At 32.4% G+C, this 15,711-nt stretch overlaps 1 protein-coding gene across 3 annotated transcripts in view; it reads left to right on the forward strand.

Moving 5' to 3' along the window:
- Positions 1–13,197, forward strand: part of LOC150096740 (sucrase-isomaltase, intestinal-like) — a 44,022-nt gene extending 30,825 nt beyond the window's left edge. For all 3 annotated transcript variants that reach the window (XM_090408462.1, XM_090408463.1, XM_090408461.1), the window contains exons 6-24: positions 14–110; positions 921–1,033; positions 1,166–1,291; positions 1,959–2,093; positions 2,184–2,330; positions 2,409–2,525; positions 2,747–2,879; positions 4,238–4,379; positions 4,479–4,612; positions 7,851–7,885; positions 8,011–8,127; positions 8,410–8,555; positions 8,800–8,884; positions 9,971–10,033; positions 10,138–10,259; positions 10,735–10,820; positions 12,029–12,078; positions 12,499–12,669; positions 12,898–13,197. In XM_090408462.1, the coding sequence (XP_090264588.1) occupies positions 14–110; positions 921–1,033; positions 1,166–1,291; positions 1,959–2,093; positions 2,184–2,330; positions 2,409–2,525; positions 2,747–2,879; positions 4,238–4,379; positions 4,479–4,612; positions 7,851–7,885; positions 8,011–8,127; positions 8,410–8,555; positions 8,800–8,884; positions 9,971–10,033; positions 10,138–10,259; positions 10,735–10,820; positions 12,029–12,078; positions 12,499–12,669; positions 12,898–12,978 (2,100 nt within the window). In that variant the 3' untranslated portion in view covers positions 12,979–13,197. The remainder of the gene's footprint in view (positions 1–13; positions 111–920; positions 1,034–1,165; positions 1,292–1,958; positions 2,094–2,183; positions 2,331–2,408; positions 2,526–2,746; positions 2,880–4,237; positions 4,380–4,478; positions 4,613–7,850; positions 7,886–8,010; positions 8,128–8,409; positions 8,556–8,799; positions 8,885–9,970; positions 10,034–10,137; positions 10,260–10,734; positions 10,821–12,028; positions 12,079–12,498; positions 12,670–12,897) is intronic.
- The last annotated feature ends 2,514 nt before the right edge of the window (positions 13,198–15,711 follow it).

A 15,711-nucleotide genomic window follows, 5' to 3' on the forward strand; every position in this document is an offset into this window, starting at 1 on the left:
TTTTCACGTTTAGGGAAATCTGAATCTCTATGGGGTTCATCCGTTTTACACGTGCTTGGAGTATGACGGAAAATCACACGGAGTCCTCTTTTTGAATAGTAATGCAATGGGTAAGATATTTGAAATATTTTGTGAGAAAAAAAAAAAAAAATTGCTGTCTAGTAAGTTTCAGCATTTTCTATATAAGATATCGATGAAGTACTTGTACATTTTGGATTTTTTAACAGATTCTTTGTTTATATAGGATACAAACAATCTGCAACTTGCTACAGAAATTTATTTAGAATAAATAAAATATTTCTTTCTTATAATGTCTTTATTTTATTTACTACACTGTACAGAATGGATTCAGTTGTAAAAAAAATTCAATTGTGTTCTTTGGCTAGCTGAGCTATTTCGTCAGAAGGAAATTTGGGACTCGTTACAAAAAAGGAAATGCGCCACAGGCATTGAATTACGAAAGAGCTCAATAAGCCACGAATTGGAAGACCAGAAGTAAATAATGAGATTGTGTTGTCTGTAGAGAAAGTTTTGGCAAAGAGTCCACAAAATTCACTAAGATGGGGTGCATTTGTAACTAGGTATTCTTATAGCAACACTTCGCAAAATTCCGAGAACAAAATTACATCAGCGAGTGCACGACTCAAGTCCACCAAATGTTGAAAGAAGATGACTACCATGCAAGATCACCTTTTTGCCAATAACTTGTCCCCATTAGATTCCCCCCCCCCCCGTGTGGGCATGTTAAAAGCTTTGCTGCCTAAATGTTGAAATTTAATATGCCTACAATTAAATATTTAAAAATCTTGAATGAATTTCCTCAGTTGCAATTTGTAGATTGTTTATATCTCACACAGAAGTTATTAAAAATTCAAACCACATTAGAAGGCTTTGTGTATATTCACTGTTATCTTTTCCAGAGTATACGTTGATGCCCGCACCTGCTTTATCCTACAGAACTAATGGGGGGATTCTGGATTTTTTCATCTTCTTGGGCGATAGTCCCGAAGATGTGATTAAGCTGTATACACAGGTAGCACTATTCACAATAATAATACTGTTACAAAGATTACTAAAAAAGCAATATTAATATAAAAATCTATTTTTTTTAGCATTCATATGGGCGTGCATACTTATTGCTATTTCCATTTATTTCTTTTTGTAGATTATTGGTCGTCCTTTGATGCCTCCTTATTGGGCTCTTGGATTCCATCTCAGTCGCTATGGATATAATTCTCTGGAAAATCTAAAGGCTGTGGTGAAAAGAACCAGAGCGGCTGACATTCCACACGTAAGTTCTATAATTCACGAAATCAGTAAAACCACAGAGAATCGATTCGATAGGCAACACCCCAGTAGCAACTTCAGTGAAGTAACAGGAAATGTTATTTCACTGTAGGAATATATTTTCCCTAGTAAATATATTTTTTTCTGAGAAATATGTGGAGTTATATCAGTTCCCGATAGATGGCACCACAAGACTCATGTATATCCCTTATGAATAAATATATCGAAGCTAAATTATCTAAACAATAGTGTAGATGTTAAATGAAATATACTCATAGAATTAGGTGCACTGAACTCTGACTTGTCATTCAAAAATGCTATTGTTGAGTCAATTAGCATGACCAACTGTTTTGTGTTGCACAACTTAGCAACCAGCTCCCTATATGACGTAATTTTGATTACATACTTTTATGACTGTATCAGAGTAAAGCAAAGAATGGCGCTGATAACTTTCCTAAGAATTGCTTTTAACAATCCATAAGAATTTAATAAATAATTATAAATTATTTAAACCTTATTAATATCATTAAAGTAGTAAAAACTTGTAGGTAATTATTGTCTTTTTTGGACTTTCTATGTATTTACCTACAGTTGTATTAATATCTTCTGTAAACAATATTGTGGTGTATTTACTCATAAATACGTTTTGAAACATTGTAAATATTTTCCAGGATGTTCAACACATTGATATTGACCACATGGATCATAGACGAGTCTTTACATATGACAAAGATGCCTTCAGTGGTCTTCCTGAGTACATGAAACAAACCTTTGCTGAGCACAGCTTGAGATGGATTATTATTCTGGTAAGTGATTAATGCTAATGAGATTAAATACTAAAAACACTAAAAGCTGTATACCAAAAGACTAAAAAAAAACATCTTTTTTTTCTGCAGGACCCTGCCATCGAAGCCAATGTTACTTCCTACGAAGTATATAACAGAGGTCTCAAATATGATGCCTTTATAAAATGGTCCCGCAATCAAGAAGGGAAAGTCTTTCCCAATGGTGTGAATACCAGTACAGATATCATGTTTGGAAAGGTTAGATGTGTGATTTACAGAAGTAATTTTTTCATTTCTGAGTCATTATTAGGGATAACTGATTTATTAAAATTTTAGGTATGGCCAGATGGACCGGTTGCTTTTCCCGACTTCCTCCGAAACAGTACAAAACAGTGGTGGATAGGAGAAATTGTCAATCATCGAAAGACATTGCAGTTCCATGGATTGTGGACGGTGAGGCGAATGAAATCATTATTTCGGATTAACGAACACTTTTGATTCGTTTATTCAAAGTTCTGGTTTATTTAATTTTGTTTAACATTTCTTGCATTTATTTGTTTTTTTATATAACTTAGTTTGTTCTGTTTAAACGCTAAATCTTCAATCTTCAATTTCAATTTAAAAAATAATATAAATAAAACATGATAATTTTGATTGTATTATTTTTTATTTAGGATATGAATGAACCAACAAATTTTGGCACCAATGAAATTAAGCCGAATTATTGTTCTAGTCAAGTCCACCCAGATGGCTGCTGGAGTTTACAGTGCCCTAAGAATATTTATGATGATCCTCAGTACAAACCAGGTCTGGTACATACTTCGTGCAAAGCAAATCAATATTAATAGTTTAATAACCATTATTTAATTAGTTTATTCTTTATAATTTATTCTATTAAATGAAGCTTTTAATTATATTTATTTACATAACAGTTTATTTAGATAGCTAATTTTATAATTATAGCATTATTATACTAATTATATGAAGAGCATTATTATATTTAAAATTCACCTAAAATTTATTTTAGATGCAGTACATGAAATTTTTAAACAGTTATGAATTATCTCAATGAAAAAACATCATAAAAATAGTAATGAAACTGTTTCAGTGACTTCAAGTAGTTTATCCTGTTAATGTTGTAATTGAAATTTATATTACAAATTGTAGTGCATCAAAAGATAAAAAAGAAGAAATGTATAACAGCATATACCTTGCAGCAACTTTGACAGAGTTTTTCATAGCTGATAAATTGTCTATTCTTATACTTAATTCATAATCTTTCATTGTGAGATATTGTGTTTGACCTTATTAGTGGTATGGTGTTATTTAGTGCTCAGGAAAAGCGAATTTCTTAGATTCAATTATTAAAAGCAATAATATATAGTGGTAGAATCAGAGAGGCCATGAGATGGCAGTAGTTTTCAGCTGTATTCTTTTCCCTGAATGCTAAATGAAATCATCAATAGTCTTGGGCCAGCTTATAGTACGCCCACAGATTCGTGACCCTTCGACACTTCTGCGCATGTCACAAAAGAGAATCCATTCCGATAATAGAGTAATCAATCTGTCTTGTGGGATGAGTTGTTTATTATTACACGTCAAAAAATCAACTTTCCTTTTATGAATGTTGTAGTTTTTGAAGTGGTAACTATTTTGCTTGTATAACAGTTGGAAAATTTTATCTATAAAGCACGTGATTTCACGTGTTGCTGACCAATTCATACATCCTTCATTTCTTTCTCCCCTTCAGCATGAATCGACTATTCTTGGTGCCAAGCCAAGCGAAGCTTTACAAAGTATGGGCATACTATATCTATGATTGGCTAAGAGTGAAGTGGGATATCCCTAGTTTCCATTAGGGCTAAATTGTTTCCATAATTCCATTAGGGAATAAAATATTTTAGTGGATTTAGTTACCTTGATGGACCTGTGTTTCACTCAGGATTTCTCCATGAGTGCAGGTCACAAAGATGCCTCCAACGATCTCGATCTTCTCTCTTCCATGTTATACCCATAGATATCATTAGTGGATCTTCCCCATCTTTTCTCTTTATTGATTTAGTGGATTTAGTTATTCATTTATAATTATTAGTTTAGGGTATGTTATCATCATGAATGGATTCTTGTATTTGGTGTTTTTATTTATTATTTTTATTTTGATATAGAATTTTCTCCATCATATGGAGAAGATATACGGCTTTCTCAAAAGACCATATGTTTATGTGCCAGACAAGGAGAGAAGGGAGAATATGCTCATTACGACGTGCACAGTTTATATGGTTGGAGCCAAGCAAAACCAACCCTTCTGTGAGTTTATCTTCCTTCGATTAATTTAGTGTAGTCTTGTAGAATGTCTTACTGGTTTTGCTTCCTACAGTTATCAGAGTAATTCTTTGCAACTTACAGAGGCCTGGAGAAAGGAACAGGAGAAAGAGGCATTGTTATCTCTCGATCCACTTACCCATCTAGTGGTCAACATACAGGTCACTGGCTGGGTGACAATGATAGCAAATGGAAGGATCTGCACCAGTCTATAATTGGTAAATATGATATGCTTTTTTTATTTATTTCCAAGTAATGCACAAACATGCTTATTAATTTGCCAAATTTATTCATTTATTAAACAAAATAAAGTAGAAATACATGGAGTATGAATGGAGTAAAACAGTACTGGCAATAGATTAAAAACACTATTTCATTCTTACAATATTTCATCTCAGTCACAAACTTGTAACACATGCATACACAACACCGAACTAAGTGAAACACATGGATGAAGGACTAGAGTCCTAACTAAGTAGGGTGCCCAATGTGGGTGCTCACTGCAGGCCATGATAAAAACTTGGATCTCAAAGGATTAATGTTTTCAATATTTTGGGAAACTTTACACATGTAAAACATGAATCATCCAAGATCCTGGTTTACATTCGCAGTGCTGTTTTACTATATTGTCTCCAGCATGAGTTCCTCTCATCACTTATGCCTTAACGCAAAATAAAATATAAATTCTTAATTTAACAACAAAAAAAAAAGTAAAACTTTTTAAAGATATATTAGAAAAAATGCTTCGTTTTTATCCTTTCTTCCACTGCCAAAAAGATGGAACTTTTTTTTGTTGCTTTAGTTGCTTGTTGTGCCGTGTTCCTCACAAAAGTGCTTTTTTTATTAATTTTATGAGAGAAACTGAGAAATCTTCATAGAGACTGTTACACGCACGTGCACACACACACACACACACACACACACACACACACACACACACACACACACACACACACACACACACACACACACACACACACACACACACACAGAGTCTTCTTCTCCCTACTATATATTAGGTCCCTACTGGCCTATTACAGAGCTATCTTTAGCCCTTCTAAGTCGTACCCATCCCAAGGATAAGGTGACTATTCCTATGCCTTCCAGTATTTCTTATGGCTGTAGTTGCATGTGTTCACAGAACCGATTTCTCTGCTTGTGGAAGGAAAAACCCCAAATAAACTGGAGAGAAAAACTCTGCTGTCCACGCCCAATACTGGCTAACTTGGCTATGTCTGAGAAAGATTCTTAAGCTCCTCACATTGGTGACGGGAATTGAACCCAGAACACTCCTTTCCCCGGCACATTGATGATGGGAATTGAACCCAGAACAAACCATTGCCACTAGGCTAACCTCACAGACAACTGATGAGAGTGATTATGCAATTTTGACTTGGGAGGTAGCTAAACGTGTAGAATTTTCAGTTAAGTAGGAGTTCATGAGAAATTTCCACACATTTAGCTACCTCTAGGCCAACAGACTCAGGATACTGCCTGAAATGATGCAATGGTATAAGAAAATGGAGATCAAGGATGTTTCAAAGGATATTTGAAGAATGTGTAACATCATTAAGCAATAAAAAAGTCATGAGGGGAATTTAAAAAGAAATATAATCTACCAGCTCATGAGCAGTATAAAGCATAGTCAAAAGTGTGCCCAGTAAGGAAGGCAAAATCAGAGAATAAGATGAAACTGGCTGAGCAAGCCAAATGTAATCTAAAAGCCTTCCTTTGGTATGTGTCAAGTAAAAGGAAGAACTACTGTGGTAGAATAATTTTGATGAATGCCAATGATTAGTAGGTGACTGAAGCAGATGAGATAGTTGAATTATTGTGTGATCATTTTGCAATGATGTCTCATCCAGGTGGAGATATTTCAGTAACAGACGTAACAACGTTTGATACGGAAACAGAGATAGATCAATTAGAAGTGTGTAGGATATTTGCAGAACCTTGACGTGACGTAATTTGATGGAACATCAGCTCTTATATTAGGTGAGTTTTCTAGAAAATTGGTAGTGCCTTTGATTTAAGTTGGCATAGTAGAATCTCAAAGAAGTTGAAAGTGGAGAAAATAGTTTCATTGCATAAAGAAGACTCCAAGAGAGTGGTAGCAAATTATTGACTGATCAGCATCTCAGGAGTGGTGATGAAGATATTGGAGGTTAAGGAAAAATTCAGAAATAGGCAGACAGGAACAGGATCTTGTAAAGGGGAAGCATGGTTTTATGAAAGGATAAATCATACCTCAGTATTTTATTCACTTTTTATTGTAAAGTAACAGCTGAGTTGGATAGGGTAATGGCTATGGGACAATACTGCTGGACCTCGCAAAGCTTTTGATGGGATTCTGCATGGAACTCTGTTACATACACCAATCTGGAGCAAATAGGTTTGAATATGAAGCTGGTGTTGTTGATAAGAGGATGGATAATGGTTGGACATTAAAGAATAGTTTGTGAGCAGTAGAGTCCAGGAGAAGGCATGCAAGTAGCAGTTTGCTGCAGGGCAGGGGGACTCTATTTTCCAGCCACTGATTAACCTACATTAACGATATTGGAAATGATTTTAGTGAAATATTCAGTTGTTTGCTAGTGATGTATTTGCTAGTGATAAAACTGGATAGAGCACAATTAATAAGGATGATGTAGAGATCTTGCAGGATGATTTAAATAGACTCTGACAGCATGGGAAAAGAATTATCGAGAATGGTCGTCAGTTTAATGTAACAAAGTGTAAGGTATTTTGGAATGAAAAGAATGAGCAAAAGTGCTAAAGTTCATAGAATTATCTGGTTATTGAAGAACAAACTGACAAGCAGAGATAACACCACACCTCCTCATAATGCTTTGATATGGCACCATCTGGACTGCTGTGCACAGATCTAGTCACCTGAGTTTCTTGGGGATGTAGATGAGGCGGAATGAGTTCAGAAGCAAATGATTAAGATGTTGGCAGGTCTATGAAATACTCCTTATACTAGAGATTAAAAATTTAAATAGATCACAGAAAATTCTAGATACACATGGAAAAGATGGCATTGTAAAGACATAACACTTACTTAAGGAGTTTTATGGGATTGATATTTTTCAGCACATAGCTCATTGGGAAAAAACTAGGGGGTCATCTGTGGAAATTGCGAAATGTGTGTTACCAAATCATGAGGACTCTTTTTTTTTTTTTTTCCTTTGAGATTAGTGGAATAAGTTGTCTGTTGCCATATAACATTAGAAGAAAGAACTTTATTTTTGAATTTCTTACAATTATTGAAATAATTATGGGATCTCTACTTACAGGACAAAGTAGAATCGAATCTCAGTTTTTCTCACTTCAGTTAATTACGATCATAATTAAAATTAGTTTTATTTTATTTATATTTAATTAATTGATTTATTGTTATTTAATTAATGCTGGTTAATTAATTTACTTATTTTATTTCATTTTATTTTTTTGCAGGTATCCTCGAATTTAACCTCTTTGGAATACCCTTTGTGAGTATAAAAATTCTTTACTCCAATGATAATTATTAAATTGCATTTTGATATGCTGCATCAGATCACTTGGTATACAAACGATTGAGTAAAAGAAAGCATAGCTTAACGTGTGTTATTTACAGGTTGGCGCTGATATATGTGGATTCAGCTCAAACTCAACTCATGAGTTGTGTGCTAGATGGATGCAATTGGGGGCATTTTACCCTTTTAGTAGAAATCACAATCACAAAGGACAAACTGTAAGTCATATCTATAGAAGGCAAAATAAATTAAGGCTTTGAAATGTAATTAATGTCAGCTGAAATTACAAAACGATTTTCATTTAAACATGAACACGATTGTGTAATACACGAAATTTATTAAAAAAATTAATATAAGCGCAAACGCATTAGTAAAATAAATATTAAATTTTTATTTTACTTTAATAAGAATGATAATGATAAACTAGTTTTAATTATCAAAACATCGATAATTTCAACTGTTATTATTTAAAAAAATGATTTAATTTCTTTAAATAACAGGATCAGGATCCTGCAGTGTGGCCAGATGTTGCTGAATATTCCAGGAGGGCACTGAAAATGCGGTACGCATTATTACCATATCTCTACACATTATTCTACAAAGCGCATGTAGAGGGCAGCACAGTTGCAAGGCCTTTATTTCATGAGTAAGTGGAATTTTTCAGTAACTAATTATATTATTGCTGAATTCCAGCTTGTTCCTCGTAATTTTCCTGGGAACAGAAAGGGGGCGATTACCCAACTTCCAACGTGTAATTTTTATATACATTTATATTGTAATTATTCTAATAGAGTATCACTGTTCTAAATAGTTAGTATTTAGGTCCCGTTTTTTTATTAAATATAAACCTAAATATTTTTATAATAATTGATACAAATATTTTTCAATAGATTTACGAAAGATAAAAGGACTTATGGCATTGATACTCAGTTTATGTGGGGACCTTCTGTACTTATATCTCCAGTACTCAAGGAAGTAAGTAAAATAATTTGCACGTCTTTAAAAAAAAATGACAACCTGTTTATAATTCGATTTGTATATCGAGTAATTGTATGATTATAATAAATTCAAAACTTATCACTCAATTTAGGACTGAGAATATCGTATTAAGGAAATTATAATGCGAGTTCTATTACATGCATAGGAATTAAATTTATATAAGAATTTACTCAGAATTTACTCATATTTTTCTGAAGCACATTTCGTTGAAAACTACATTAAGTAAACTTTCATTGAAAATAGCGGTGAATTCAAAAAATAGGGTAATATTTAGGTGCGCATGTGAGATAGGTCATGGTAACCGTTGCTATGGCGTGTACTGCTATCTAGCGGAGATATGCGTAATTGTTGAGCGTAACAATAATAACGTCACACGTCTGTCTTTTAAACCTGGAGGCATCTTCCTTAGTATTAATTTCAAATTAAGTGCATATGTAAGTTTTTCGTCTGCTGTGGGAGATTAAAATATAGATAATAAAAAAAGAGTTCTTGATTGACGTGTATTTTATAAGAAGCTTGTTTTGTTGACATGCAAATAATGGATCAACAACAGATGGCGCTGAAATTTAAATTTATTTATATAATGTAGACATAAGTGCGTGTAGAAACTTAAATCTTGTTTATGGAACGATAGCCATAATATTATTCTCGTTTAGGACACCGTTTACTTGGTTGTAGGCAGAGCCCTATTATCCTCAACTATCTTTTGTGGAAGTTCAGCGGCTTCTTCCGTTAGCTGTCACTGATAGCTGAGCCAAAGGCTATCGATGATTTCATAAGATGCTTCAGGGGAGAGGGTACGCCACACAAAAATAATTAAACGATTTGTAAAATAATCTTCCGCTGTTTATTCATATATTTTCAATGTCTTAATATCTTGCAGTATTGGTCATGTATTTATCGTTCTAATGAGAATACAGTAATTGACTATATTTCGTTATATTATTTTTTTAAAGAGTTTTTCCATTCCACGCATTTCTTTTCAAGGAATGCGATTATTTTTAGATGTTAAATATCATGTCGTTATTTATGAAAGCTCACAGCGAATATGATTTCTTCCAGAAGGCTTCCGAAGTAGAAATTTATCTCCCTGATGATTCTTGGTATCGGTTTTCTTTAAACGAGGTAATCAAATCATAGTTTGTAACATTTTAAAAATTTTTTCAATCAAAGAATTGCTTCCTTGGTTGGGAAGTGTATGCGCATCTTGGAATTTTTTTCGTATTTAGACTAAAAAGGAATCACTTACTGGAGACTATGTTCATATCACCTACTTACAAGATCCGATTGTACATCTTCGAGGCGGATCCATCTTTCCTCTACAACAGCCTGGAATTAACACTAATGAAAGGTAAGAGTTGAGGATTATTTCAATGTATTAATGATATATCAAACTTTCCTATTTAAACTGCTTAAAATATCCGGCTTTTAACTACAGACAAAATCTATATTATTAAGCATAATGATTCTATAATAACTACATCTTGCGTAGCTCGCTAAGAGTTCATGCTTTTCTCTCTGCTATAATTGTTAATTACGGTAGGAAGGTTTCAGTATAAACATTTTTATACTGAGATCTTCCTACAGTAATTAACATTTTAAACAATTTGAAATGTTCAGTTATAGCTTCAGAATGGAATCTAAGTTGCATCATATTCCACTTATTTCATGTTAGTATATGATTAAATATGATTGTTTATCGTAAAATTTTGCGACCTTGTAGAATCCATTTTTAGATTTAATCGAAAATAAATGCTAATTTTAATTGAATTGAAAATTCATTTTTTTTTTTTTTTTTTTTTTTTTTTTTTTTTTTTTTTTTTTAGCCGGAAAAAGCCATTGACACTTTTGATTATTCCAGAATATAATTCATCTTTTGGGGATCTCTTTTGGGATGATGGAATCACAAAAGGTAAGTGCGACGTTTTTAATGATCTTAAAAAAACGTTTAGTCTATGAAAGAGTATATTACATATTACGGAGAATCACTTAAAGCTAAGAAAAGTAAAAAAACAAAAAAAAAACATGTTTTGAACAATTGATTTTCCAATTTTAATTTATTTTTTATTTTCAAAATATTGGTGTGTGAATTAGAACACAAATTAAAAATATAATTTATCGTAAATTTAGTTTATTAACATTAAATATTTTAAAATAATTTACTTCATAAATTATTTTTATTCAATGAAAGTTTTTTTGATATATTAATAAATTAAAATAGTTGTTTTGAGTCAGTTTATTAAAAATGCAATTTTTTTTAGTACACTTATTACGAACGTTATAATCTAAGACTGAAAAAAGAGAAAAAAAAAAACACACTTCGTTCAGAATTTAGCAAAAGCTGTTAAGTCCAAATATTAGTTCGAGTTCGTGTTTTGTAGATATAATTGCAAGGGTTGATAGTCGTTCTGGAGACAGCTGATCTTAGAAATTCCCCACCCTCACTCTCTCTGTCTTCCCCTCTCTTTTGTTTTGCTTTTCTTTAACTTCGAGAATGCGCGTTCTTCGAATACCTCGGCGACTGGAGCTGCCAATATTTTTAGAGTTATCGCAGCAGATGGAAATATGGCAAACAGATTCCTACTCGACAATAAAAAAAAAAAAACAATAATAAAGAAAAAGAAGGGAAAAAACCATTACTTTCAAGGGATCATTTCGTTAGAAATTATCTTTTTAAATATTTTCCTTCTAATTTTCTTATTGATTGTCAGAAAATCCGATATTTTACATATTTGAAGCGCAAACATTCCAAAACTTTCCTTTGATGTTTAAGACAATGGTTGGTTATTTATAGATTGTACTTATCCAATTTTGGAAATTATTTATAAATTTAAATATCGCTTTGGCAAAGTGCCAACAGAAGTGACCGAGTAGTCAAGATCTTTTGCTTTATCGTTCATAATACTGAACGATACTGACCATTGCATAGACTTTTTAAAGATCAACTAATAGCTTTGTTGTCTTTGTTGAAAGTGACGCAATTAATTTTATTTTTGTCTACCTATTTTTTATTTTACTGAGTTATTTTCTTGTTTTAAAAATATGTAAGTATCATTTAAAGATATTCAATTTATGAATATTACAGCATATTAACTAATGTCTTTTTTTTTTTTTTTTCAGATACTGTAATGAAAAACAAGTACTTTGTGTTTCACTTTTCTCAAACACAGGTAACAGAAATGCACTAAAAAAATAAATAAATAAATAAAATAAAATAAAAAATAATAATAAAATAAAATAAAATAAAAAATAATAATAAAATAAAAAAAACCTGGCTCTTTGCCAAATTGCATTTTATCGAATGTTTAATTCCGTAATGAATGAATTTCGGATATAATTCACTTTAATTATTATTAAAGAATTGATAACCGATTATTATATTTGAAAATTCATAATTAATTTTATGGAATTATTAAAATACGAGTTTTACGTCGTTTCATCACTTTAATTAATTTATTCTGCATTTAGTCTTTATTAATACCGTACTAATTAGTGATTTAATATTAATGTTTTTTTTATTTATTTATCTTTGTGCATTGTAATAATTTAAAATTAATCATAGTAATTATTGCTGACTGTTGTTAAACTAGTGCGTTTTAAACATCACCGAAATACGAACGTCGGAGGAATCGAAGATTAGACCTAATCTGGGAACAATCAAAGTATTTGTGGAAAGTTCTTCCCAATTTATTAATGCAACAATTCGAGAAGCTACTGGGAAAACAGAGGTCGTACCTATCGATTCTGAAAGTTATAAAAATGTAAGAGTTCTTTCAGTTATTCTGCTATTTATAACTGCTAGCATTCCAGTCGGTAATTATAATTATTTTAAGTTTAAAATAAATGTTAAATTTAAAATATTCATGTAAGGGTCAAAATGAAATATCTTATAACTATATAATTATAATTAAAACGTAATATTTTTTCATATTGTCAAATAGGAACGGAAACATGTTTCAGATCAATTTTACAATCTAATATCGTTGCAGATTATTGTAATACCAGTCAACAAGACTCTTGGAGCGATGACAATTATCTGGAGCCTGAAGACAGAGCAGTGCCACCTGTGAAACTATCATTGCTTCATGAATTGCATACGGGTGAACTACTGCTACTTTCCTACCATTGCAATGCCAATACTATACACTTTATGTAAATCTTGGCGTAAATTGCACATATGTAAATATATAGGCTGCGTTTCTGATGTATGAAAGAGACAGAGATTAAAAAAAAAAAACGCCTTTTTTTAAATTTGTGTAAATAAAATTTTAAAAAAGTAAAAAAATGAATATCTGCCTTACTTTTTTTGTCATATAGGAATACATTTAATGTAATTCTACTCACTTGAGTATAGACATTTGTGACGCGATTGCATCAGTCCCATCTGATATCACCATTATTAGTAACTTTTTTGTTTCTGGGTCATCTATGTTTTCTTCATATCTAGGGACATATCGTTATACGAACCCTGACTGCATGGTTTTAGAGGGCTAATTCAAATGCTTAATTTTTATTACAAAAATAACCTTAACGTTAAAAGTCAACAAATGCGTACAAACGATTCAGATTAATTAAAAAAAAAATCACAGTGCGAAAAGATAGCAATAAAAATAATAACATAGAACTAATAATGTTATTAAATATTTCGACGATAAATAAAATAATCCTGTATATAAATAGTGATTATTTGCGAGTTTTTGTTTGTGCGTCTTTATTTATTTATTTATTTTTATTTTTTTAATTCTGAATTCTAGAAATATCAGTTGAGTACAATTTGTGATTCATCTATGGATTCATCTCTCCTCCCAATAAAAAGGTAATTCTATAAAATATTCCACGCGCTATCATGGACAACAAACATCTAGTCGAATTTGTTGACATATTCAAACAGAATATGTCGAGCAATGTTTACGAAACATCGTTAAGACATATTGCATGCAAACGCTGAAGTCACCATTTTACATACCAACATAAATATAAATAAACTGTCTCATAACATTGCTCAATAACATTCTGACTAATACTGACGAATTCATTCTAATGAAAGTTGCAAAAAATAATATAGAGGCACAACCATGCATAAACATCAAAACATTTTCCCGTCTCATCCGGTGTAGACGACACAGAAGAGGTGGCGGCCTCAATGACTTTAACTAGGGAAGGATAGAACGTTGTCGAAATCTCGGCAACCTTTATACGCTGAAACTAATATTGGAAATCGCTACTAACAATGAAAAAACTATAAATACTTATATTAATGCAATATTATTGGCCTCCGGAACGGAACACAAGTCTTCACAATTTCCTTCGTGAACTAGAAACCTGCCTAAATGGTGTTATCACGTGGACAGCCTCATTCCAATTACAGATCAAAATATCAATAAACTAGACTCCAACCTCCTATTTAGATACATTATGTTAGTAGAGCATTAACCTGGATAAAAGCTCCCCATATGAGAGGAGATCATTGAAAAGATTGTATACGAAATAATAATAAACAGAGTGGAGCAGTCTATTTAGTTTGGATGATCCACTAACTATATGAAAACTTTCTCCTCCATTTTACAGAAATCTACAGAAAAAAGTCAACAGAACATTGGGGGGGGGGGGGGGGGGAAGAGATGTCCCGTGGATAAATAACATCCGGGGGTTTAACACCCTAAGTTGTATCGTCTTCAAGAACAATAACCTAACGACTTCCAAATACAAATATTATAAGACACAAGTAAATGAGATGATCAGTGCAGTTAATACGCATCGCCAAGGAAACTTACTATTTTCAATAGGAAACAAATATAGCCGACATTCAATAACTTAAAATGTAAAACTTCCCTAAGACTTAATCAAAAAATCTTCAGCCAAAATATTGAGCCATAACTACTAGCAGAATTCTTCAATCATTACTTTGTAATATCATCTATATTCTTCTAATAATGTACAATATACAAGACCAAGCCACCACATCAGTAGCAGCAGACTATACTTTCTATCTCCAAACTCGAACTTAAAGATGCTCTCTCGTAGCTAAATCCAAACGCCAATCCAGGAGTAGGCTAACAGACCTCGGAACACACTTCGACCAGCTACATTCTATACGATATTATCTCCGCAAACCCTACAAAAATTCGGTAAAAAGAAATCACATAAAACTAGACCCATCGCCAATTTAATTGTCAGCTCAAAAATTAGGGGGGGGGGGAGAATACATCATGCATTACAAAACTACTGCTTATAACATAATACAATATCATCTCCCAAAAGCAATACGCTTTTTTCTTTAAATCAATAACTAGAAAAAGTTATAATCAAAGTTATAAAGCTATAAACAAAAGCTCTTGATAAAAACAGATTCGCTATACATATACTGTACTATTATATCTAAATGAAGCATTCGAAAGTCTCGACCATCAAATATTACTGAACAAATTACACGCCATTGGAATTCACGGAAAGCTATATTCCTGGTTCAGGAAAATTTCCTGTCAAGCATAATTCAGGTAACAAAAAAATAGGTGGGAGTCATAGTGCAGGTATTCAAACCGAACATTCTTTGTACACTATATTCCATCATCCATCAATAAGTTTATTGGACATTAGATGTCGTATGGTCACTCCAGTGCTCGCTAGATTGTCCTGTTGTATGCTTTTCTGGACGTCTCAGAGACCAAGCACGCCATCCATCCATTTTAATGAGGGTAATCCACTCTCTTTTTCCAGGGACTTTCCCTTCTATTACTGTTTTGAGATGTCCGTCTTCCATTCTTTCAATGTGTCCAAAAAATTTATTCCAACACTGCAGTCAC

The sequence above is a fragment of the Typopeltis vanoorti genome, chromosome 18 (genome assembly GCF_054136105.1).
Source record: "Typopeltis vanoorti isolate ZY-2024b chromosome 18, IOZ_Tvanoo_1.0, whole genome shotgun sequence".
NCBI classification, from domain to species: Eukaryota; Metazoa; Arthropoda; class Arachnida; order Uropygi; family Thelyphonidae; genus Typopeltis; species Typopeltis vanoorti.